Genomic DNA, 24,783 nt, shown 5'->3' on the forward strand with positions numbered 1-24,783 from the left:
TTCTGTTTTTATTCCTGATTTACAGCATCCGCAGTTCTTTTGGTTTTTATCTAGAATATCCTTTCGTGGAATCCAGCATATAAGAGCAAGGACAGTATGTTATAATTGCATAAGTATTAGATTGCAGCTAGAGTCCTAATCCTCTCATTCCTGGAGGGATATGATTGCAGAAGAGTCTTACAATGATGTTGCCAGGAATAGAGATTTTTAGCTATGAGGGAAGATTATTCTTCTGTTTATGTCAGCCTTTATTGTCAGGGCTTTCTCACCTCTCTTTTATTTGCCATTTTGCCTCTTTTGCAAAAGTTAAGTAACCTGGAATATTTACTTCCTAACATTGGTCACTCTGCAATCACATCTCAGCAATATTTAAACTCATTTATCACTCTTAGTGCCATTTTTAGGCATAGACCCTTTTGTTTTCCCCTACCATTATTTTCCCTGATGTGGCCTTGGTCATTATTGCCCCACTAGTATTATAAAATTCTACATGATCCTGACACCATCTGTTTAGGTTTCAGCTAATTTACTGCCCTTCTGTGGTCTTGACTTTTCTGTTCAGGCTTTGAAATTTACCCTCCTCTGAACCTTCCCTCACCTCTATTAAATAGAAGCCCAATCGATATCTGATTTACGAACACAGTGGAGCCTGACCCAAAAGATCTGGTCTCTCCTTCCATTGTTGTTGTACTAGTGGCTTATTTATCAAAGCCTTTTCCTCCTGTACCAATCTTTCATCCACACATTTAAACTCGTGTGTCTGCATTCTCATTTCTGTGAATCACAGACAATAATTGAATGATTATTACATTTGAAATTTTGCTTTATACTTTGCACACCAGTCCCTGTACTACCTAAGTCATTTAGTTTCTAGGTGGACCACAGCAGTTGGTTCCTCCTATTGCTCTAAGTTCTTTTTCAGCTACAAGAAGGTGTCCTTAACCCTGCACGTGAGAGAGCTTCAAAACTCTCGGTCTCAGGTTCAGGAAACATTATCTTCTGGCTAAACCATCTCTAACCACTATCAGATACCTTTTCACTGTACCTAATTGAATGACCTTGTTTTGTCAAAAAGCCATAATTAGTCTGCCCATCCTCCGTGAAATCTTTGCTTCATACAAAGCAATACCTCATACCTTGTTCCTGTTGGACAATGATGAAGGCTGAACCTCCTCCACCACTGCATCTGTGCTCCCTTTGCCTACCTAAATCAATCATGCTGTCCCTGACCATTAACCAAATGTAAATTAGAACATAGAACAGTACAGCACAGTACAGGCCCTTCAGCCCACGATGTTGTGCCAACCTATTATCCTACTAAGATCAATCTACCCTGCATTCCCTACATTTTACTATCCTCCATGTGCCTATCCAAGAATCGCTTAAAAGTCTCTAATGTATCTGACCCCACTAACACTGCCGGCAACGCATTCCACACGCCCACCACTCTGTAAAGAGCCTACCTCTGACATCTTCCCTATACTTTCCTCCAATCACTTTAAAATTATGCCCCCTCATATAATCGTTTCCGCCCTGGGAAAAAGTCTCTGACTATCCACTCTATCTATGCCTCTCAACATCTTGTAAACCTCTATCAAGTCATTCTTCTTCACTCCAATGAAAAAAGCCCTAGCTCCCTCAACGTTTCCTCACAAGACTTGCCCTCCAGTCCAGGCAGCATCCTGGTAAATCTCCTCTGCACCCTCTCTAAAGCTTCCACATCTTTCCTATAATGAGGTGACCAGAACTGAACGTAATATTCCAAGTGTGGTCTAACAAGAGTTTTATAGAGCTGCAGCATAACCTCACAGCTCTTAAACTCAATTCCCCTGCCAATGAAAGTCAACACACCCGACGCCTTCTTTACGACCCTATCTTGGGTCGCAACTTTGAGGGATCTATGGACGTGGACCTGAAGATCCCTCTGTTCCTCCACACTGCTGAGAATCCTGCCATTAACCCTGTAATCTGCATTCAAATTGAACATTCCAGAATGAATCACTTCACACTTTTCTGGGTTGAATTCCGTCTGACACTTATTTGCCCAGCTCTGTATCCTGTCAATGTCCTGTTGTAGGTTGCAACAGCCCTCCACGCTGTCCACAGCTCCACCAACCTTCGCGTCATCGGCAAACTTACTAACCCACCCTTCCACTTCCTTGTCCAAGTCATTTATAAAGATCACCATCCAAGTCATTTTATAAAGATCACATGTTACCTAAATGTTACCAAATTGTTACCTAAACTTAGAGATGTGATTGTGTCCTTGGTCAAAGTGGCCAAGTAATCTCCCCGACCCTTTCCTGATGCCTTGCTGTATCTGCACCATAGACTCCAGCTCGCAGCTAAAACCCCTGAAAGTGCAGACGCTCACTTCGCCTGTGGGTTGCCTGAGATTACTGCACTTTGCAAACTGCTTCAGAGGCAGGGCACCTCCTTCACTGCAATCTCTATCTGTTTTTTGTATAAAATTAATTAAATTCAATTTCACTATATCTGAACTGTCTTTTAACCCATACTTGATTAAAGCCCAATCTATCGTCTTAATTACTTGATTTGCCAGGATAGCGGCCATAACCTGGTTTAAGTGAACTCCATTCCTTTCCTTGATGAAATGCAGGATTAATTCTCTTTAAGTGCTTTGATATCAGTAGAGGGGAATCACTTTTCACCATCATCGTAAATTAGCTACCCTGTAAAGTTTGTTTGATCAAGGTGGGAGACCTTATAGTACTATGTAAAATGATAGTCCAATTGTTACTGGTTTGCAGAATGAATGATTGTGTTTTTGCTTGAAAATTTAAATATCAAACCTAAGTACCTGTAATCAATAATACTATCTGTATGGGTCTTGTTTGTCCTAGTCCATTGATTCAGAGGAGATCGTTGCCCCAGGCCAGCACCGAGCCTCCCTATCAGATTTGACTTGCATTGAAGATATTGAAGCTCTTACAGTACGTCAGCTAAAAGAAATACTAGCACGAAATTTTGTAAATTACAAAGGGTGTTGTGAAAAGTGGGAGCTGATGGAACGAGTGACAAGGCTATATAATGAACAAAAAGATCTTCAGAATCAGGGTAAGAGGATTTCTATATTGTTAGATAACTAGGATTGATAGTTCATTTTGTTGTTTGGTATATACCTTTTTTTCACCTAATTTCTTTTGACAGTTTGAGTACTAAACACAAGGGGGTAATAATTTGTATTAACCCCATAATAATCCCATAAACTTGTTCATAAGTAGGTACAGATTAATTTGGAGGAGATTGGCCACTTTGGGTATTCATTCTTCAGAAACATTTGAAAACTGGCTATGCTGTAGTCTGTTATCTGTTATAGCTTTACTTGAAGAATGCTGTTCCCAAGGAAGAAATGCAGATGGTAGAAATTTGATTATTTTCTAGATTTACACCCAACATTTGTCTCATATTGTCCTTGAATTTGATACAAACTGAAAGGATCCTTGATTCTGATGATTGGGTGCCTTAATATAAACTGTGGAAAAATATTACCACTGTCCCAGTGTAAGCTTTCCATTTGTAACAGAAGCAAGCCTGTGGTCTGCATTGTTGATATTGATCGGTGTTGAAATTTTGACAGTTTTGTTCTGGTTTGAAGCTGGGCAAACTCTTAACTTGAACATCTGTAGCCATTAGAGAGTTAAGTTGGCTGACTTCAAACTCAGAACCTTGAGGTGAAAATTTGGGTAAAATATTGGTGTTCTTGCAGTTTTGTTTGTACCCCTCTATTTTAGCCGGAGCTAATCCATGGAATGCGATGTTCGATTAACAAACCAAAATTATGGTGACAGACTGAGATCAGTGACAAGACAGCACTCTCTGCTTCCATGCCTTGACATAGGCAGATAATTTGTTAATGTTGAGACTGTGGGTGAAAACTATAAATAGAAAGCATTTCATTCCTCAAGTCTGACATTCTCACTTTGACAATAAAAGTTCATATTTTCATTCTCAGTTTCAACCAATTTGCTGTTATATAGTTGCAGTCTGCACCATAATGATGGCATTTTCCGATAACTAACTGTGTTCTTTTCTTTGTTTAGGTGGGAATGAATCATCAGGTGTCGATGAGAATCTCTGTAAAATTTGCATGGACTCTCCAATTGACTGTGTGCTGCTGGAGTGTGGCCATATGGTCACATGTACCAAGTGTGGGAAGCGCATGAGTGAGTGCCCCATCTGCAGGCAGTTTGTTATCCGGGCTGTACATGTCTTCAAGTCTTGAATATTCGCAACTACTGTGAAACCGTATCAGATCAATTGGAGACGTGCATTTTCACAACCTAGACCCAGGCTGCTGATTTAAACATATCTGGCTGCTGTTATTACTAGTAAGTCAGCTAATGCATTTTGACCGCCCTGAATGAAAACACTATTTAATTATGTAGAAAATATTTATCATAAAGTATATATCATTTACCTTGGGCAGGTTGAAAGGGTATCTTTCCAACTAACCTTCTCCTACTCTAGAAAGTAAGGTAAGAATGAATGAGAGAAATATGATTGGAAAGAGAAGTACAAGAAAAAGCCAAAACAGAAAGAAGTTAAGCTAGAATCACTGATCTTGTGGCACTCCATGGAACAGGTATGGTTGAGTTGTTGTAGCTTTTGGCTTATTTTGAAAATTGCAGGTGAATTGACAGAACACAAGAACAGGCTGGAAGCAGCAGAGAGAAAAGGAAATAATTAAATATAAGCTAGCCTCTATTTGGGATATTTGGTACATTTTGAAGCAGTATATGCTTATGTTTTGGTCATTCAAAGTTTATCAGAATGGCTGCAGGCACCTTTAGAAATAGTGCAATTTGTTCTTTTTTGTAGTTCCTTGGGATGGGTTGGTCATTAAATTATACAGTGGAAACTTACATGAGAAATTAAAGTAGAAGAAATGGAGCTGCACTAAAATAAGCAAGTATTGGTACATGGTCATCATGCTAATTGTCAAAATGCCAGTGGAACAAATGAAGATCCTTCAATTCCAGCTGAAACCTAGCTCCGTTCCCTGTTTGTTTAGCTCAATTTTTACACCTAAAACCAGTGAAGTGATTTAGATACGTAGAAATGTGAGGTTTTTTCAAGTGTATTTGATTGCTATTGGACAAAACCTTGACCAGCAGTTAAATATACATTGGGTTGATAAAATGCACCATCTTCATCTTATTGCGCCCCAAACCTTTTAAATTAAACATGAATCCCCGTATTTTTTACACTTCAGTGCTATCTGAATTTTCCTGTGCTCCATAGACCGAATGTATATATTTAAAGATCAGTACATGTGCACAATTTAAAAACATATGTTTATTATTTAAATCCAGCCTATTGATCTTTAATGTTGCATTGATGCCTACAGTGCAATAATGGCATGTAAATGTTTACAAGATTATAAAACAGGTTAAAGTTCAAACAATGTAACATTGTACATTCTGTTAAAATGTTTAAGTGATTTCTGCCTGCTGACCATCCAAATTGAACGGTTGGTCTCAGTGCCCTCGTACTTTGTCAAATCTATTTTGTTTCTTTGTAGGTATTGATTTTCCATTTTTGACAGTACCAGCATTGTACCCTGTAAAATTTAATTTCTCATTTCCTTCTCTTCGCCCTCAAAACCAAACAAAACCATGATACCAAATGAACTTATTATGAAAGTGTCTTTTATTAAGGAATATTCAAATCTGTTGTGCCTTGTAGTTGTTAACTTGTATAGTGCTTTACTTGCCAATTAAGTTTTCAATATGTAAACATTTTGGTATATTGATGTTGGGATTCTAATCAATTTGATTCTAATCAATCTGTCAGTCATTTGACCTGTTTATTATACTGTACCTGCGGTTATTCTAATAATGGAGAATTACAGCTTTTGTCCACTTGCAGAGACATGTTTACAGATTCTCACTTTTTCTCAGGATTGAAGGCCTGTTTCCTGCCACAGTTTTCTTCAACTGCATTCTTCCCATTTTAATCCTGTTCTCTAGCATAGGGTTTATTTAACTTGCAAACCAATTGTGCATATATTTGAAATGGTGCTCCTTGTAGCTTTAAGGTAGTAACTTGTGGGAATTATGAAAACCAATGTCTCAGTTGTTGCGTTTACATTAATGCAAATATTTGAGAAGCCTTAATGTTCCTGGACCAGAACATTATAAAATGTGATTTGTGAATTGTACCTTAATCTGCCAGGCCCTTTCATCCTGTAAACTTCAAGATCCTGGATAAAGGTACATTAGCACCAACCACCTTTCCACAAATGCCAAAAAAAGATGAGCGAATAACATAGGTCTCCAACTGAGTCCAAGAAAAGCTCCTGTCAGAGGTTTTCTACATGGATTTCCTTGTGTTATACAGATATTAAAAACCATATAAATCCCTCACGTAATCCCTTTTTGTGTTGCATCCATTTTGGCAGCAGTGGTATATTTTCATGGGAAGAATTACGTCAAGTAGTCATCCTCTAGTTCATAAATGCCACCTTGAACCTGCCTGAAATCAGGAAATGCTGTACTGTAGGAATGCTGTACTGTTTCACACTTTGTTTTAGTTCTTCTTTTTGCCTCTGTCCACCCTGAAACATCAGGTGAATGCTATTGAAGTGTGTGGATGTATGGTATGCCTAATCTGAGGGGCAGGAGTTTGCTGTTGAGTAAAGCTCTTCATAGATTGCCCTTTGTATATGCACACAAACCAACACTTTCCTTCCTCTCCTGTATCTTGTTGAAGCCTAAATGGTGCGGCCGAGAGGTTAGATTGAAGTGGTGGTGCTGGATGTGTTTAACACACAGAGTAGATTGCATGCAAAGACTTCATTATGAGATAATGGAGGAACAGGGGAGAGAGGGATGAATTTCTTCAACCGTTCTCCTGCTCTTTCACTATAACTAGCCAGGGAACCTCCCACCTTTTGCCAAAGTTATACTGGGTGGAAGCCCCAAGGAGATTAGCCTTCAATTTATTTAAATATCTTGGAATCGTACTTATGTTAAAGTAATGAATGTAAAGGCTGGACTTTGGGGGGCAAAAAAAGACATTCCTACAGAGTTCGCTGAGGTTTCTACAACTATAGTGAACTGCAGTGTTTACAGCTTTACCGGGTGTTCTATTTGATGCCTACAAGCATATCTTAAAACAAATGCAATATCTTTTGCTGTCTTATGGCAAAATGGCTTCTGCATAAAGCACTGTGATATGGACAATCTACTGAAAGTTCAATTCCACTATTGTCTTTCTAAATGAGATTTTCTATTATATGGATCTCTAATTGGAAGTTACAAACCAAAAACATGTTCTTTTTATAAAAGCCAGCTACTGTGGGGATGCTGGAAATCTGAAATAAAACAAAATGCTGGAGAAACTCAGCAGATCTTGCTGCATCTGTGGAGAGAGAAACAGTTAATGTTTCAAGTCCAATGTGACTTCTTAAGAACTCATTCCAATGCATTTTTATTTGTTTCCTCTTTCATGAACATTCATCTTATCTTGAGTGTTTCTGCACTGAGATCTTTACCACACTCCAGTTTCTCTGGTGTTTTGCAAATCGGCACATAATTGTACAAGAATTGTGTTTGAAGAATAAGTATCTTCATGGCAAAATGAACTTACCCTTTCCCCTCCAACTCAGTATGTGCTGTGTTTCTGTTTCATCGTGTTCTCTTAATAGTGTTATTTATTTATTTTAATTGATTCAGACTCCGGTAGTTTACAGACCTTATAAAGTGGACAGACTGTTTGGGAGATTTGGCGGATTATTCCTAATACAAAACTAACATCCTGTGTAATCTAAAAGATACAAAAATCACAATGTTGTCTGAAGTGCCTTAGATATTGTTTTAAATCTTTTTTGATGTGGAGGTGCTGGTGTTGGACTGGGAGGGACAAAGTCAGAAGTCACATGACACCAAGTTATAGTCCAACAGGTTTATTTGAAATCACAAGCTTTTGGAGCTGCTCCTTTGTCAGGTAAATCTTGATTAAGTTGAGGGGGTGGAAAGGGTATCTTTTTACACAGAATGGAAATAAAAGGCAAGCATGATTTTTTGGTTCTGTAGGCCTAGCTGCTTTAAAGGGAAATGATAATAGTCCTTTAAAAGGAAAGTAAAAGTTATTGGTCTATACAAGCTCCCATTTTAAAGATGTCAGGGCCAGTTTTCTTCACTTCGATTTGAGCAGTGACATTGCCAACACAGTGTGTCTGCTGAGAGGCTCCTAAACAGCCAAAACTTCGTTGGCAAAACAACGTGGAAATCATGTGATAAGTTCACCAGCTGATGATGTTGTGCCCTGGTAATTTTGAAATTGGCATCCGTCCAACCCACAATTTTGTTAAGTTATTCTGATTGTAGCCGTCAGAACAGCTGAGCAGTGAGGGAGTTCTGGGGGAAAAGAAATCGGGAAATCCTAGAATGACTCGGCAGATCAGTGAAGAATCAGTTACCATTACAGGTCAATGACATTGTATCAGCTATATGTTGATTTAAAATAAAGCTACTTTCCCTAAAAGTCCCCTTAAAAACATGTTCAAAGTATTCTTTTTATGCATAAAATGACACAATATTATGCTCAATTTGTACCACCCCATTATCACGTATTGGCGTTTGTATCCTGAGGTTATCCAACCATTGTCCCATGTTATTTTTTGGACTATTGAGAGACAATACCTTCATTTCTAACCATTTATTACTTGAATTGACTAAAATGTATAAATGAAGGAAGATTTCAGCAAAAGGCTAATGGTTGCTATACATGACTTTGAGCTGAGAAAGTGAAAGCTGTTATCACTTGTTTTACTACATCCTTCATTGCTACTAAACCCAGATCTACGAAGTTTGCCCATGACGGACATGCCCAATGCTCAGTCAACAGTGTAGTGGAAATGAAAGCGTTCTAGATTAAGTAACCTGTTACATTAGTGGCAAATTATACATGGGCTGTGATTGGTTTTGAAACACGTGAAGAGGTAATCAGCTATCAAACTAATTTCATAATGTTAATTTTTTTCCACTAGAAATTAATACTTAAAGTATTTTCATATCCAAATACTTTAATGCCTCACATTTGAACAAAACGTAAAATCAATGTATTATCAGTAAGGCTGCATTTGAAACAGAGATGGAATGGACGTGTTAACCCTAAGTCAATAGAATAACTTGTTTATTGTGCAGTTAAAATCAGCTGGCTATTTTTAGTGATTTAATTATGGTGTAACAGCACTGGAAACTACTTTGTCTGAGAACTTGACCTTACTTTCTGCTTGTATTTCACGTTAGTACTTTCTGCATCAAAAGAAATTGGTGTGAATTTAATTAACAGAACTAATTTCTTGGAAATGGCAATCTAAATCAATCCCTTTGTGAAAGCTTTACTAACTGAAATACCATATTACGTTGTCCATTTGTCTTCCGAACTTTCAAGATCTACTCTAAGTTTAGCTTATTTTAAACTTGCCACTTTTCAACTCCTCTTCTATCTAGGTACTTGCTTTAAATCCTGTCTCTACTTTTTAAAATCAAGATTTATCTTAAAAACAAGATTAATTAACAGGATTTAACAATGTAACTTTAATTTGAAAGTCAGTGTGGGTAAATGAAAGGTGAAGACACTCATGAGGATGTAAATCCAGTTTCGGGCCAGACTAAGAGTAATATCTGAAATAAACTTTCAAATAAAAGTTTTCTCCTCCCTTCATTTTGTAATAAAACAAAAAATGTTTTGTTGCAAAACGATATTGGTGTGATTTTTAAAAAATCAAGTGGAGCTTGTTCTGTGAAGACTGGTAATTGAAAAATATTTACATGGGAAATACATATCTCGAGTTGAATATATAATTTCGAAAACATTAATGCATTGATAGATTTTTGTTTTCATTAAGTGTTATTTTAAACAATAAGTCTTGAATATAACAGCATTGAATGCAGTTTTTTTTTTGTAATGCAACTGACTGTGTCAGGAGCAGAATTAAGAATAAGGCATAAAATGCTTCAGTTCTTCTGTCATATGGGTAGCTTTTATTGAATTTATTTTCACTTTGTGGGGTTTATTGTTTCCTTTTTCTACTGCTTTGGGAAAGAAGTGAATAGTTCTGCAGAGACGTGGGTAGACTAAATGACAGATCCTCATTTATTGTGCTAACTTGTATGTTCCATGGACATGGTCTGATGGATTACAAAACTTATCATTTCTCTACACTGGAAAATATTGTCTAATCTGAATAAGCAGAAATTTTATATTGGTTATACGGAAAATTCCTGGAATCAGCTTCTTGGCTAATTTTAAAGTTTGTATAAACTTCCTTGTACACAGTTTTAGATTTCATTTTTCTGAATAATAAAAAGTATATTTGGAATTTTCGTGTATTGACTTTTTGAATGAATGAAGCTGTACGCAATGCATGTCATCTCATCATCTGAACTATGATCATGTTTGCATTCAGGTAGACAGGTTATAAACTTCAAATTTGAATGCAGAACACAGGGTTAATGGCAGGATTCTCAGCAGTGTGGAGGAACAGGGGGATCTTCGGATCCACGGCCATAGATCCCTCAAAGTTGCGACCCAAGTTGATAGGGTCGTAAAGAAGGCGTCGGGTGTGTTGACTTTCATTGGCAGGGGAATTGAGTTTAAGAGCTGTGAGGTTATGCTGCAGCTCTATAAAACTCTTGTTAGACCACACTTGGAATATTACGTTCAGTTCTGGTCACCTCATTATAGGAAAGATGTGGAAGCTTTAGAGAGGGTGCAGAGGAGATTTACCAGGATGCTGCCTGGACTGGAGGGCAAGTCTTGTGAGGAAAGGTTGAGGGAGCTAGGGCTTTTTTCATTGGAGCGAAGAAGGATGAGAGGTGACTTGATAGAGGTTTACAAGATGATGAGATGCATAGAGTGGATAGTCAGAGACTTTTTCTCAGGGTGGAAACGACTATACGAGGGGGCATAATTTTAAAGTGATTGGAGGAAAGTACAGGGGAAATGTCAAGGTAGGTTCTTTACACAGAGGGTGGTGGGCGTGTGGAATGCGCTGCCAGCAGTGTTAGTGGGGTCAGATACATTAGAGACTTTTAAGCAATTCTTGGATAGGCACATGGAGGATAGTAAAATGTAGGGAATGCAGGGTAGATTGATCTTAGTAGGATAATAGATCGGCACAACATCGTGGGCTGAAGGGCCTGTACTGTTCTATGTTCTATGTAGTCAGTCAGACAGCACTGAAACAGACCCTTCGCCCAAACTTCCATGCCAACCAGGTTTCCTAAACTGAACTAGTCCCATTTGCCTGCATTTGGCCCATATCCCTCTAAGCTTTTCCCATCCATGATGCTGTCCAAGTGTCTTTTAGATGGAACTGTACCTGCCTCTACCACTTCCACTGGATGTGCGTTCTGTATCTGCGCCACTGTCTGTGTGGGGGGTAAAAAATTGCTCCCCCCCTCCCCCCGGTCTCTCGTAAATGTTTGAGTAATCACAACCCAGCATGCCACATGCTGCTGACTGTGCTCAGCAGGGGACCTAGCAGCATGTGTGAGTACAATCCCACACCCCTAACCTACACCTTTAAATGCAGCTAGCTTGTCTTGAAGAGGAGCTGCATTCATTTGACAGAAGTTGCTGCAGGCTGTTTAAAAAAAACTCGGATAGAAAGAAAAGCACACAAATGATTAGCAGGGATAGGTCAGGGGGCTGGGTCTGGGTGAGGTGCTCTTCAGAGGGGTGGTGTGGACTCGATGGGCTGAATGGCCTCCTTCCACACTCTAAAAGATTCTATGATTCAGATGATTGCTGTCCCCCATCCATGGGCAAAAAACTAGCAGAGTTGGTATATGGCCCTCAGTCAGCCACTTAAGTGGCTCAATTGGCTACTAGCCAGATGGTTAATCTGCCACTTTTCTGGCACTGCCAGCAGGGTACATAAGCTTGTTGCCATGCAAGGCCAACTTCATGCCATGCTAACACAGACTGCTCCATCATGGCAGCCGGTAGCAGCGCTCAAAGGGCTAAGTAGGTGACTGCACTTGTCTGCAGTTTTAAGTCTAAATTTCTCATTTCTGAGATGTTGCCTGAAAAAAAAAAGCTAGTGGCTTTGTGGAGCGTAAATATGCAGCTCTCTAAAATAGCAGCATTTCTGCACCCACAACTGCCTTTGTGCCCATTTCTTGGCTGTTATCAGTCAGCTCACAACTCCATCTGCTGCTGACAAAGCTGAGGAAGTGCAGTTTAAACCAGGACGTTCAAGGGTTATAACAGCTCGAGGTTGTGGTCCAAAAGCATCAGCAGTTTTCCACAAGCCATTTAGTGCACATTTGGGGTAGTGATGCATAGGAATGCTCAGACAGACAATGGCACTTCCAGTGAGAATAGTAATTCATATTTCTTTCACCTCTTGAGATCAAGTAGTCAACATGACACAACTCCAGGAACAATTAGTGGCTGTTTTATCATTATCTTTCTTTAATTGCTTCTGCATGTAGAGTTATAGAGCATAGAAACAGATCCTTCGGTCCAATTCACCCACACTGACCAGATATCCCAATGTGACCCAGTCCCATTTTTCCAGCATTTGGCCTATATCCGTCAACCCTTCCTATTCATATATCCACGCAAATACCTTTTTTAAATGTTGTAATTGTTACACCTTCCACCACTACTTCTGGCAGCTCATTCCATACACACACCACCCACTGTGTGGAAAAAGTTACCCCTCAGGTCTTTCTGAAATCTTTGCTCTCTCACCTTAAACCTATGCCCTCTAGTTTTGGGATAGTAAGAACTGCCGATGCTGGAGGAACACAGCAGGCCAGGCAGCATCAGAGCAGCAGGAAAGCCTACTTTTCAGAGGGTCCCAACCCGAAACATCAGCTTTCCTGCTCCTCTGATGCTGCCTGGGCTGCTGTGTTCCTCCAGCTCCACACTGTGTTCCCTCTAGTTTTGGACTCCCCCCACCCTAGGTAAAAACCTTGGCTATTCACCCTATCCATGCCTCTTGTGATTTTATAAACCTCTATAAGGTCACCCCTCAGCCTCATTAATTATTATTATTATTATTTATTATTATGATGATGCAGTCTCTCAGGTGTTTTCTCCATATCCCTTAATTCCCTTACTAATAAAAGCAAATGTCTATCTCAGGTTCGAATATACTTAACGACCCAGTCTCTCTGTACCTGTCTGTGGTAAAGCATTTCACAGAATCAGTACACCCTACGAAGCAATTCTTCTTCAGCTCTGTCTTAAAGACCCTTGCTCTGAAATGATGCCCTCTTTTAGACTTTCCCACAAGGGGAGAACAACCTCTCAGCATCTACAATGTCAAGTCCTCTAAGAATCTTTTATGTTTCAATATGGTCGGCCTTAGTTGTTTTAACCTCCAGTGATCACAGGCCAAAGCTTCGTGACCTCTCCACATAAGAAAATCCATGCCTGCAACCAATCTCCTCTGGACTGCCTCCAATGCCTTTCTATTTTTCCTTCGATAATAGCAACAAAAATGTTCACAGTATTATAGCTGCAGTCTGTATAGTTTTAGCAAGACTTCCCTATTTTTATACTCCATCCCTTTGATATATACCTTCCCTATGTCCTGCTGAACTTGGATGCTAGTTTATGGTTCATGCATGAGAACACCCAAATCCTTTTGTACTGCAGTTTTCTGCATTTAAGTAATATTCAGCTCTTCTATTCTTCCTGCCAAAGATCCTCATATTTTCACACATTGTATGCCATTTGCAAAGTTTCTGTGCACTTACTAAACCTGTCTATATACTTCTACAATTTTTCTGTCTCATCTTCACCATCTATTTTGTGTTATCTGCAAACCTGAAAATAGTACATATACTTCCATCATTCAAGTCATTGATATATTTTGAAAGTAATTGTGGTGCAGCTCGGCTTCCTGTAACACACAGCTAGTTACAGATTGACATAGCAAAATGCCCTCCCCTGGCCTGCTGTCTTCCTCCAGTTCCACACTGTATTATCTCTGACTCCAGCATCGGCATTTCTTACTATCCCATTCTATTAGTTAATCCTATAACTATGCTAATGTACTACCCCCAGTAGCATAGGCTTTTATCTTAAGTTGCCTTATTGTAGTCCCTTATCAAAAGCTTTTGGAAATCCGAATATATTACATCCACTGCTTCCCCTTGCTAACTCTGCTTAATATCTTCTCAAAGAATTCTATTAAACTTGTCAGACATGAATTCCACTTCATGAAGCTATGCTGACTCTGCTTGACTAAATTATGCATTTCTAAATGCTCTGCTATTACAACCTTTATCGTGGATGTTAACACTTTCCCAATGTCAAATGTTAGCCAAGTGGCCAATATTTAGAAACAAACAAAAGACTCAGCAGGTCTGACAGAATCTGTGAAGAGAAATCAGAGTTAATGTTTCGAGTCAAGTAACCCTTCCTCAGAATTGCTAGTAGCTAGGAAAATGTTGGTTTATTTTGCAGAAGATAGGGTGGGAGGAGGGGATAAGGAATAAATGATAGGTGGGCATAGAGCTCAAAGAGACAGAAGAACAGTTGCAGTGATATAGGAGTGGATAACAACCTGGCCAGAAGGGTAGATCACTATTAATGAGGACTGTTAGTGGCTAACAGTGGGTTGTGTGTAATAGCAGACTATGTGATAACAAGGCCTGGTGTGTGGGGGTTGGGATAAGGATATGGGAGAGCTCAAGCCCTAAAGCTGATGAACTCAATATTGAGTCCAGAAGACTGCCGACTCCCTAACATGAAAATTGAGGTACTATTCTTCTAGCTTGTGGTGAACTTCACTGGAACACTGCAGCAAGCCTGAGACAGAGATATTGGCCGGGGAACAGGTTCGTGTGTTGAAGTGGCACTTACCATTCTCATTTCTGATTTACAGCATCTGCAGTTCTTGCGGTTTTTATGTGGCCAATGTTTAGCCTGTTTTCTTTCTGTCTCTCCTTTTGAATAAGGGTGTTACATAGAAGATTGGAAAACCACAAGGACTTTTACAGAATCTAGGGACTCTTGTAAGGTTATTACCAGTGCATTCACCATCTCTGTAGTGACTTCCTTCAAAATCCTAGGTTACAACCCATCAGGTCCAGGGGACTTTCCCAATCCATTCAAACCAACTCTCTCCCCATAATTACCCCTATTTCAGTTTACCATAGTTGTCTCTGACACAAGCTTCTCACCGAAAAAACTGAATGCTGAATTCTAAAATGTTACATCACTGTTACTCAGTGTACCTTTTCCTCCGAGATCATTTAATAAACCTGCCTCATTACAAATTACTAGATCAAACATAACCTGATCCCTGCTTAACATATTGTTTTTCAAAACTGTTCTGAAAATTTTATGAATTCTTCCTGTGTCAATCTACTTGAAGATTAAAGTCACCCATGATTGATGTCCTTTTTTTTTTACAAATGCTCACTATCTCATTTATTCTGTCCTACAGTTCAGTTATTTTTGCAGGCCTGTAGATGACTCCCAGTAGCGTCTACTTCATCTTGTTGGATCATTTAAGACCATTAATTGCATCTTTTCATCATTTTTCCCCCATTGACCCAATTTTGCTGCTTTTTATTTTATAATTTGTACAAAATGTCCCTTTCTGTCCCACTCAGTTTATTATTACTGAAATAGTTGCAATGCCACCATATCCATTTGTTTTGTGATGCTCTGTATCCTCTCTCCAGAGAATAGTAAGTATTCCCCTAGTTATACTGTTCCCCTTCACACTACTACATTCCTATTTCTTCCCCAACCTGAATGTTTCCCTATGCTAACATGCTACGGTCAGGTTGTTTATCCTTGCCATCCCAATCTTGTCTGCACAGTTTGCAAGAATCTCATAACTGCTGAAGCTACGTCACTTGCAGTCACAGCCTCCTGTATCTGATCACAGACCAAATTTGAATCACCTAATCTGAAGGGTGTGACCACATCCTGGGGTAAAATGTCCAAGTAACTTTCCTACTCCCTGATGTGGCACAATGTCTGCAGCTTGGATTCCAGCTCCTTAACTCATGTAAGAAGTTCCTTGAGCTACAGACACTTACTACAAGGTAAAACACAAAAAACCGGTCTGCAGTTTGGAACATAACCTACAAAAGGGGTTTTGTTAATTAGTCAGCTCCTCATTAGGGAGATGATGGCCTAATGGTATTATTGTTGGACTATTAATCCAGAGATCCAGATAATATTCTGGGAACTTGGGTTTGAATCCTGCCACGGCAGATGGTGGAACTTGAATTCAATTTTTAAAAATCTGGAACTGAGTCTAATGATAATCATGAAACTTGTTGATTGTCAGAAAAACCCATCTGGTTCACTAATGTCCTTTAGGGAAGGAAACTGCCATCCTTATCTGGTCTGACCTGCATGTGACTCCAGACCCACAGTAATGTGTTGACTCTTAACTGCCCTCTGGACAATTACGAATCGGCAATAAATGCTAGCCTAGCCAGCAATGTCCTCATCCTGTGAATGAATAAAAAAAACTTGCTTCCTTTTAAGCCTGTTTGAAGTTTCCCTGACACACTGTGGTGCTATATTCCATGGGTTCACACAGCCCTTTGACCGGCACCAACTGAATTTACATCTGCAGTTATCCTTTGGCTATGTGTCCCTTTTTAAAAAACACTTGTAATTAAAAATTCAATATGTCCATAAATGATTGAAAGTTATTATTTGTTTTATGACAATAATTGGCAGGTCTTACTCAGTCACCTCCTCCCAGTGGCTGAGGAGCTCCTCTTTTAGTCACAGTGCCATCAAGAGAAACAGTGACATGCTATTCACAGCAAATTCAAAATAACGTAGAGAGCGGCAGCAATGTTTAAACCTGACTTCCTTCAACCTCTAAGAGATTTTCAGCTCTTGTCAACTGGGAATTACTTTGGAGCATTCTCCTCAAATCTAGATGCCTACAGAAATGTGCCACCATCTTCCACCTTGTGTAAAACGATACAGAAGGAGGCCAATCAGTCTATCATGGCTTGACAGCCCTTTGAAAGAACTATCCAATATGTCCCATTCCTGTTTCTTTTACACAAAGGACATTTCTTCTTATGAACTATTTATTCAATTTCCTTTTGAGGCCATTTTGAATCAGTTGCCACCTCCCTTTCAGGTACCATGTTCTAGATTATAACAGTTCCCTGTGAAATAATAAATTCACTTTATGTTACCACTGGCTCTTCTTCTAACTCAAACTTGTGTCCATCTGATTTCTGACCCTTCTGCTGTTGGAGATAGTTTCTCCTTGTTCACTGAATCAAAACCCTTTCTGATTTGAGCTCCTTTATTAAAACTCTAGCCAAGCTTAAATAAAAGCAAATTACTGTGGATACTGGGAATCTGAAAATAAAACAAAGTGGTGGAATAGTAAGATAATATATTCAAGAAATATCATAAACCAATTCAGAATTACAGCAAAAACATGAGAAATTGGTTATTTAAGTTTGTGCTAAATTCATTGTTCGAGGATTCCCAGTATTGTATGTCATATAGATGAAAGCACAAAGTCAAAGCAGCAATTGTACTTAAGAGCCAACCTGATAATGTTAGTTGAAAGTATTTTCAAAAGCTACAATTGTTGCTATCATTATGCAACTTAAACTCCATAATCGAAATAGATTTTACAATTTCTGCTGGTTGAAGACAATGGGACCATGCATACAGCCCATGGACTGCTCTTTCAACTAATTACATAAGCTGGAATTGTTCCTTTTGCTGCAACAAGCACAGTCAAAGCTATCTTAATGTTCAATTTTAATAAATTTAACCATAACTGGATATTAAAATGTTTCATTTGCAGTACCCTTTCAATTATTCTCACCCCTTTAAATTCACTTGCTCATAATTTTCCTCTCCAGCTGCACACTTCCCTTTGACTCCTTTACATTTGATGCTAATATTTTGAATGAAATTAGCCAATGAATGTTTGGAAGCTGATGCCATCAATCACCTTGGGCTCATTCTATGCCATGTTAAAATTCACTGGAATAGTGTGTTGTAAAAACCCTTTATAACTTACACACTCTTAGAATTACAATTCTAACATTTTACTTTCTGGATAATCAATCTGCAATTACATTATCTTTTTATTAATTTACACAACTTTTACATTAAATGGTTGCAACAAAATGCTCCATCTCAATAGTTTTGAATTCTGATTTTTGAACTTTTCAATGAGCGCAAGTTGATTATGATGAGTATACATTGGCGTTTCCTTGTTTTACTGTTGGATATAGACTTCAAAGTGCTGAAGAGCTAATAACAATCTTAAAGTCTCTTTTTCTATGGTAGGGTATTTCTTCTGAAACTGGTTCAGTTTCTTAAAGAAGTATTCCACTGACTTCTCCAATCCCAACTCGTTATCTTGTAACAAGAGAGTGCCTACCCCATATCACAAGCATCAAATGCCATTTTGAAAGGGCTGCAGAATTCCGGAGTGTCAAATGCTGCTGACCAGACAACATTTGCTAGTTTCTTCGATCAAAATTGTTAAAGGTCATATTATTTTATGTCATATTGTATGTCATATCATACTGAAATGGCACACACAAATCTGAAAAATCCTAAAACCTCATGATTTCTCATTTAGTTTTAAGAATGGAATGTATCAAAGCCTTCAATTTTGCTGTCCTTGTCCAATCACATGTCCTAAGTAAGTCACTCTTGCTTTTAGAAATTCACCTTTGGACAACTTTACCACTAAACCAGTCAACTCTAAGTGGTTAAGCAGATCTTTGACTTACCTTGCATGCTTTTCCCAAGTGCTACTATAAACAGCAGGATTATCCAAATACAATTCACAGTTACAAACTTCAGCTATGACTTGTCCAAGGATACATGTCCTATTGAAAGGACAGGCAGATGGGCAGAGGAGACAGGGCTGCTTTGTGTTATGGACCAGACCAAACCCCCTCAAGGCGATAGCCTGGACCCTAACTTTTTTCTTATGTTAAAGGCATATGCCAGGCATTGCATTCTCAATGCAATTCGATTGGTCAAACTACTCGACTTTAAGCAAAACACACTTTATTTTTACACTGCAGTTAAAATACAGACAAAATAAAAGAACTGGCTCAGCTGTAACTCTATCAAAATGATATCCATTGACTACTACCAATTAACTTCCTATGTAGTAACATCCCATAACAAACCGTTGGCAAAGGCAAATTTCTGTAAAATAGATTGTCTCACAGCAGAAAGTGATCCCCACCTTTTAGCTGTAACAGAGAGGAATAAGATCTTCCACATGCAACCCCAAGAACCCATGCGACTGCTGAAAACTATAACTTAATACCCTGGTTCTGCGGGAGCTTGATCCCACCCATCAGGCTGCTTCTGTTGTTCCAACTTCTTAAAAAAAATTCAAGGCCTCACAAGCTGTTTACTGGCTTTGAGCAAACTGCTCACATTCTCTCTCACCCTCTCTTCATTAAAAAAAATGATAAAATACACTTCTTAAAGCCATAATATCATCACATCCCCACCTTTAAGAAAAAAAACACCAATATAAAAAGATGGCTTCATTTTTAAAAATCTTTAGCCTTTCGTTATTTGTACACTGCATTACATTATCATTACATTGACTCTAAACATGCAAACATTCACTAATACCATCCATTTCATTCTGTTGTTTTTCCTGCCATCAAATGCCTCCATCTTCCTTCATCAAAGTTGCGACAACACAACTATGTTCTCTCATCCTGCCACATATAATTTTCAAATTGAACGGCTGCAATAATAAGCTACACCTAAACAGTCTGGATACTTCTGAAAAATCTTTGTTTTCACATCCCATGGGGCCATTTGTCTATGTCCAATAACATGGCCTAGGAGCATGATTTGGGCTTTTGCAAATTCACTTTTAGCTGGATTTATCACCAAGCCTGCGTCACAAAGTTGATTGAACAATTCCAATAGATGCTTCGAATATTCTTGTTATGGACCAGACCAGACCCCCTCAAAATATATTAAGAAGACAGCCTAGACCCTAACTTTTTCTTATTTTAAAGGCAAATGCCAGGCGTTACATTCTGGATGCAATTCATTTGGTCAGACTACCAGATTTGAAGCAAAACACACTTTATTCATACACTATAGTTGAAATACAATAAAAGAAAGAAGAAATTGGAATAACTTAACTCTATTGGAAAACTTAACAGAATAATACATTATTTTATGACTAAACAGTGACTGTTCCAATGTAGTAATATCTCAAACAGTTGGCAAAAGGCAAATTCAGTTACATAGATTGTCTCACAGGCAATTCTCCAGTCCAGGAGGAAAAGCATCAAGAGAAAACTTTGACAGTCGAGACCCAGCAACTGCTACTGAAAAACTGAAAATCCCAGTTCTGTGAGAGCATAACCCCATCCATTCATGCTGCTTCTATTGTTTCAACTTGTAAAAAAAAAAATAGGCTTCACAAGCTATTTACTTTATTGAATCCAAACAGAACAGCACCTCTGTCTTAAAACCTCTCTTCAAAAAACAGGACAAAATACACCTTTTGAAGCCACAGTATCATCATACCTCCCCCCCTTAAAACATGAACCATCATTATACAAAGATAGCTTCATTTTTGAAAACATTTAGTCTTACACTATTAGTGAACTACAATTCATATACATTACATTGATTTGAAGCAAGAAAACATTCACTAATACAGTCCATTTCAGTCTGTTGTTTCCCACCACCGAATGCCTCCATCTTCCTTCATTGCGACAATGCATTGGCAATTACGTTCTTTCATCCTGCCACATGTATTATTTTCAAATTGAATGGCTGTTATAAAATATTCCCTCTAAACAGTCTGGAAATTTTATCCTTAAAGTTCTCCAAAAACTTTAAGGGGCTATGATGAGTATACACAATTGTCTCAGACACATTACTGACGATATGAATGTTGAGATGTTGCAACACCAACACCAAGCTCAAGGTCATCCTTCTCAATCGGGGAATATTTTTGTTGATGAATATTCAATTTTCTGGAACAATATCCAGTAGGTCTTTCCACCAACTTTTGTCTTCTTGTAACAGTACAGCACCAACACCCAATCACTTGCATTGATGGCCACCTTCAGTGGCTTTGTAATTATATGTGGCTAACAAAGGGGCAGTGGTTAACACAACTTTCAGGCTGTCAAATGTCTTCTGACAGTCCACTGTCCACTGAAGTTTTCTGAATTTCTTCAATAAGTCAGTCAGTGGAGCAACCACACTACTAAAATTCAATACAAACTTCCGATAAGACTCACTCAATCCCAGGAATCGTAATACTGCCCTCTTGTTTCTTAATTGAACAGCATTTCCTATATCTTCATCCTGCATAATTAGATCAGTACTTCCTACCTATTCCTACCTTTGTCCTCATGTGATTGCAATAACTCTTTTAGGTCATTTCAATTTTCCTCTGGACGGTAACTCAATAATTTGTTCCAAATTTTGAGAACTTCCTCATTGTCCAATTTGAGGAATGTGCAATTCAGAATCCTCTGAACTTTGTTCTTCACTCTGTTGTAACCAGTAACACACATCCTCCTTTCATTTTCCTTTCCTATCAAAATGTCTTTCAAGCATATTCACATGACGTACTCTGTGAGATTTCTTTCTGTCTGGTATTCTTATTAAATAGTTCACCTCACTAAATTCCCTTTTGTTTGATAAGGCCCACCAAACCTTGCCTTTAAAAGGTTCAGTTATCACTGGAAGTAACACTAACTTTATCTCCATGAGCAAAATTGCGAATTTTCGATTTCTTGTCTGCTTCCTGTTTCATCACATGCTATGCTGCTCTTAAATGCTGTCGAGCCAACTCATATGCTCTATTTAATCTTTCCCTAAAATTTGACACAGTCCAAACGTGTGGTTTCTGAACACTGAATCACCAATTTCTCCTTAATTAATTTCAGTGGTCTTCTCACCTCATGCCTGAAAACTAATTCTCATGGACTGAATTTGGTAGATTCATTACAACGTACAAATAGAATTCCTTTATCCCAATCCTGTGGATAATCTTGACTAAAAGCCTTCAACATGGTCTTTAAAGTTTGATGCCACCGTTCTAATGCTCTCTATGATTCTGGATAGTACACAGTGGATTTGAATAGTTTTATTCCTAAACTATCCATAACTTCCTTGAACAACTTTGATGTAAAATTTGACCCTTGATCTGATTATATCTCTGTGGATGGTCTCTATCTCGTAAAAAAATTGAGTAGCTCTTTCTAGAATCTTTTCAGCCGTGACACTGTGTAATGGAATGGTCTCTGGAAATCTAGTAGGCACATCCATTCTGGTCAACAAATACTGATTCCTGCTTTTTGTTTTAGTTAGGACATCTACGCAATCAATTAAAATCCTTGTAAAAAGGTTTCTCGAATGCAGGAATGGGGATTACAGGTGCTGGTTTTATTACTGCCTGAGGTTTTCCAATTACCTGACACGTATGACATGTGCGGCAAAATTCAACCAACATCCTTATGCAGTCCAGGCCAATAAAAATGTTGTGTGGAGCTGAAGGAACACAGCAGGCCAGGCAGCATCAGAGGAGCAGGAAAGTTGACGTTTCGGGTCGGGACCCTTCTTTCCTGCTCCTTTGATGTTGCCTGGCCTGCTGCGTTCCTCCAGCTCCACACTGTGTTATCTCTGACTCCAGCATCGGCAGTTCTTACTATCTCTCAATAAAAATGTTTTTGTTTTATTGGCTTGAGTTTTCCTTACTCCCAAATGACCTCCTACTGGTAATTCATGTACTACGCGCAACACCTCCCGTCCAGAACCCACCGTTAATACAACTTGATAAACTTCTGCTTGTTTCTCAGCTGCCTAAATATGCGATGGTTTCCATTTCCTCATCAAGATGTCATTTTTAAGATAGTAACATTCTGGCATACACTCAGATTCTTCTTCTGTGTATGAGTTTTGAAACAACTGCTTTAGTTTTTCATCTTTCTGTTGTAATTCAATTAATTTCTGACCCTACAATTTCTCTGAATTAAAAATATCCACTCTGTCCTCCAGCTGCTCGTTTTCGTTTTCTCAACCATTTGATCAAACATCCTTTCTGATAATTGAACATCAACTTTGATATCTTCACTCTTTGATTTTGCTTCCTGTCAGGAAAAGTCCCAGAATGTGCTTCCTACATTACCTCAGTTGCCTGATTCTCCACTGGCTTTTCAACCACAGTAGGCATCATTCCCACCTGTGATCCAGCTTCATCATTACCAAGGGTAAATTGTATTCCTGGAACCGAGATTTTCTCTTTTACTCCTATCACCACTTCTTCATTTTTCACCAGACTGTCCAACCTCACGTTATATAATGGAACACTTTATTTCTTATCATGAATTCCACATATTACCACCTTTTCTGGCAATATTCCTTCTGAATTATATATTTCCTCATCTCTCAACATTAAAGATTGATATGCTCCCTGTATCTCTTCAAATTTTAATTTCTTTACGTGCTCCTCCTGGCATACATAACTAAACCCTACCCATGCAAGTAAATTCTTTGAAGAGATCTGGCACTTCCTCTCAACCAACTCCTGACCAGGTTGTACATTCTTCTGCAGCTTTTCAGCTTCCACTGTGCTTTTCTTTACCACTTCAACAAAATTCACTGGCCTATCCTGTTTTCCCACATCCGTTTTGACAGTGCTTCTTCCAAACCACCAACACTGCAACTTCATGTGGCCTACTTTATCACAGTGAAAACACATGAGCTTTTTTACTTATCTTCCCCTCATAGGTTTCCTTTCTCACCCTGTGGTAAACTATGTTAACCATCTTCAATGAGATCTCCTTTTCCCTTACCAGGTGAGGATTTCTCTTTTCCCCAATTTCTATCCCTCACAGATTGAAATTGACGTCAGAAGCGAAACTTTGACTTCTGAACCAACTCATAACCATCTGCCATTTCAGCTGCTAACCCTGCAGTCTTAACTCTCTGCTCTTCCACATGAGTTCTTAGGACTTCACGAGTGAATTTTTGAACTCCTCCAAAATAATTGTCTCTCTCTCTAATCACATGTTTGATCTATTTTCAATGCCCTTATCCACCTACCAAAATTACTTTGCATAATCCTTTCAGACGCTATGTATGTTTGACTAGGTTCCCTCCTTAAATTCCTAAAACATTGTCTGTAGGCTTCTGGTACTAGCTCATATGCACTTAAGATTACATTTTTCACCTCAATATGCTCCCCAGATATCTCAGCTGACAGTGATGCAAATTCCTCACTAGATCTACCTGCCAACTTTGCATGGATGAACAATATCTATATGGTCATCAGCCATTTCATTTGTTTAGCCACTTTCTCAAATTGAATGAAAAAGGCCTCTACATCCTTCTCGTTAAACCTAAGAAACACTTGGACAGATCCACCAGGCCTTTGGCTACGATGGGATTGCTCTCCATCACTGTCCTCACTACTCCTATCTTTCACCTCTACCTCTGCCATTTTAGGTCGGTTTTGAGTTTTCAGTTTCAACCTCCAAAGTTCAAAAACTCTCTCTTCCTCCCTTTTTTCTGCTAAGGCCATCCTTTCTTTTTCCTCTGCTTTCAATCGTAATTCAAACAGTCTCATTTCTTTTTCATGTTCAAGCTGCCTCATCTGTAATTGAACTTTAGCCATTGCCATCAGAATCGTTGGCATTTCCCAGCAATTGTAAATGTCTAGTTATTTCTGCTTTCCTTACAGACAAAGGCAACCCTAATCCAGCTTGTCTGAATTCCAAAAGCTTTGCCTTGCTCACTTTCTGTAAAACTCCC

At 38.7% G+C, this 24,783-nt stretch overlaps 1 protein-coding gene across 1 annotated transcript; it reads left to right on the top strand.

The window, feature by feature from the left end:
* Positions 1–2,864: 2,864 nt before the first annotated feature.
* On the top strand, positions 2,865–10,354 carry LOC125481594 (E3 ubiquitin-protein ligase rififylin-like; the record flags this gene model as incomplete). Its single annotated transcript, XM_048593370.1, has 2 exons — positions 2,865–3,078; positions 4,065–10,354. Coding segments are annotated over 2 exons (396 nt in total), but the record flags the coding sequence as incomplete, so codon positions are not given.
* Positions 10,355–24,783: the final 14,429 nt, after the last annotated feature.

The sequence above is a fragment of the Rhincodon typus genome, unplaced genomic scaffold (genome assembly GCF_021869965.1).
Source record: "Rhincodon typus isolate 14 unplaced genomic scaffold, sRhiTyp1.1 hic_rhity00002716, whole genome shotgun sequence".
NCBI classification, from domain to species: domain Eukaryota; kingdom Metazoa; phylum Chordata; class Chondrichthyes; order Orectolobiformes; family Rhincodontidae; genus Rhincodon; species Rhincodon typus.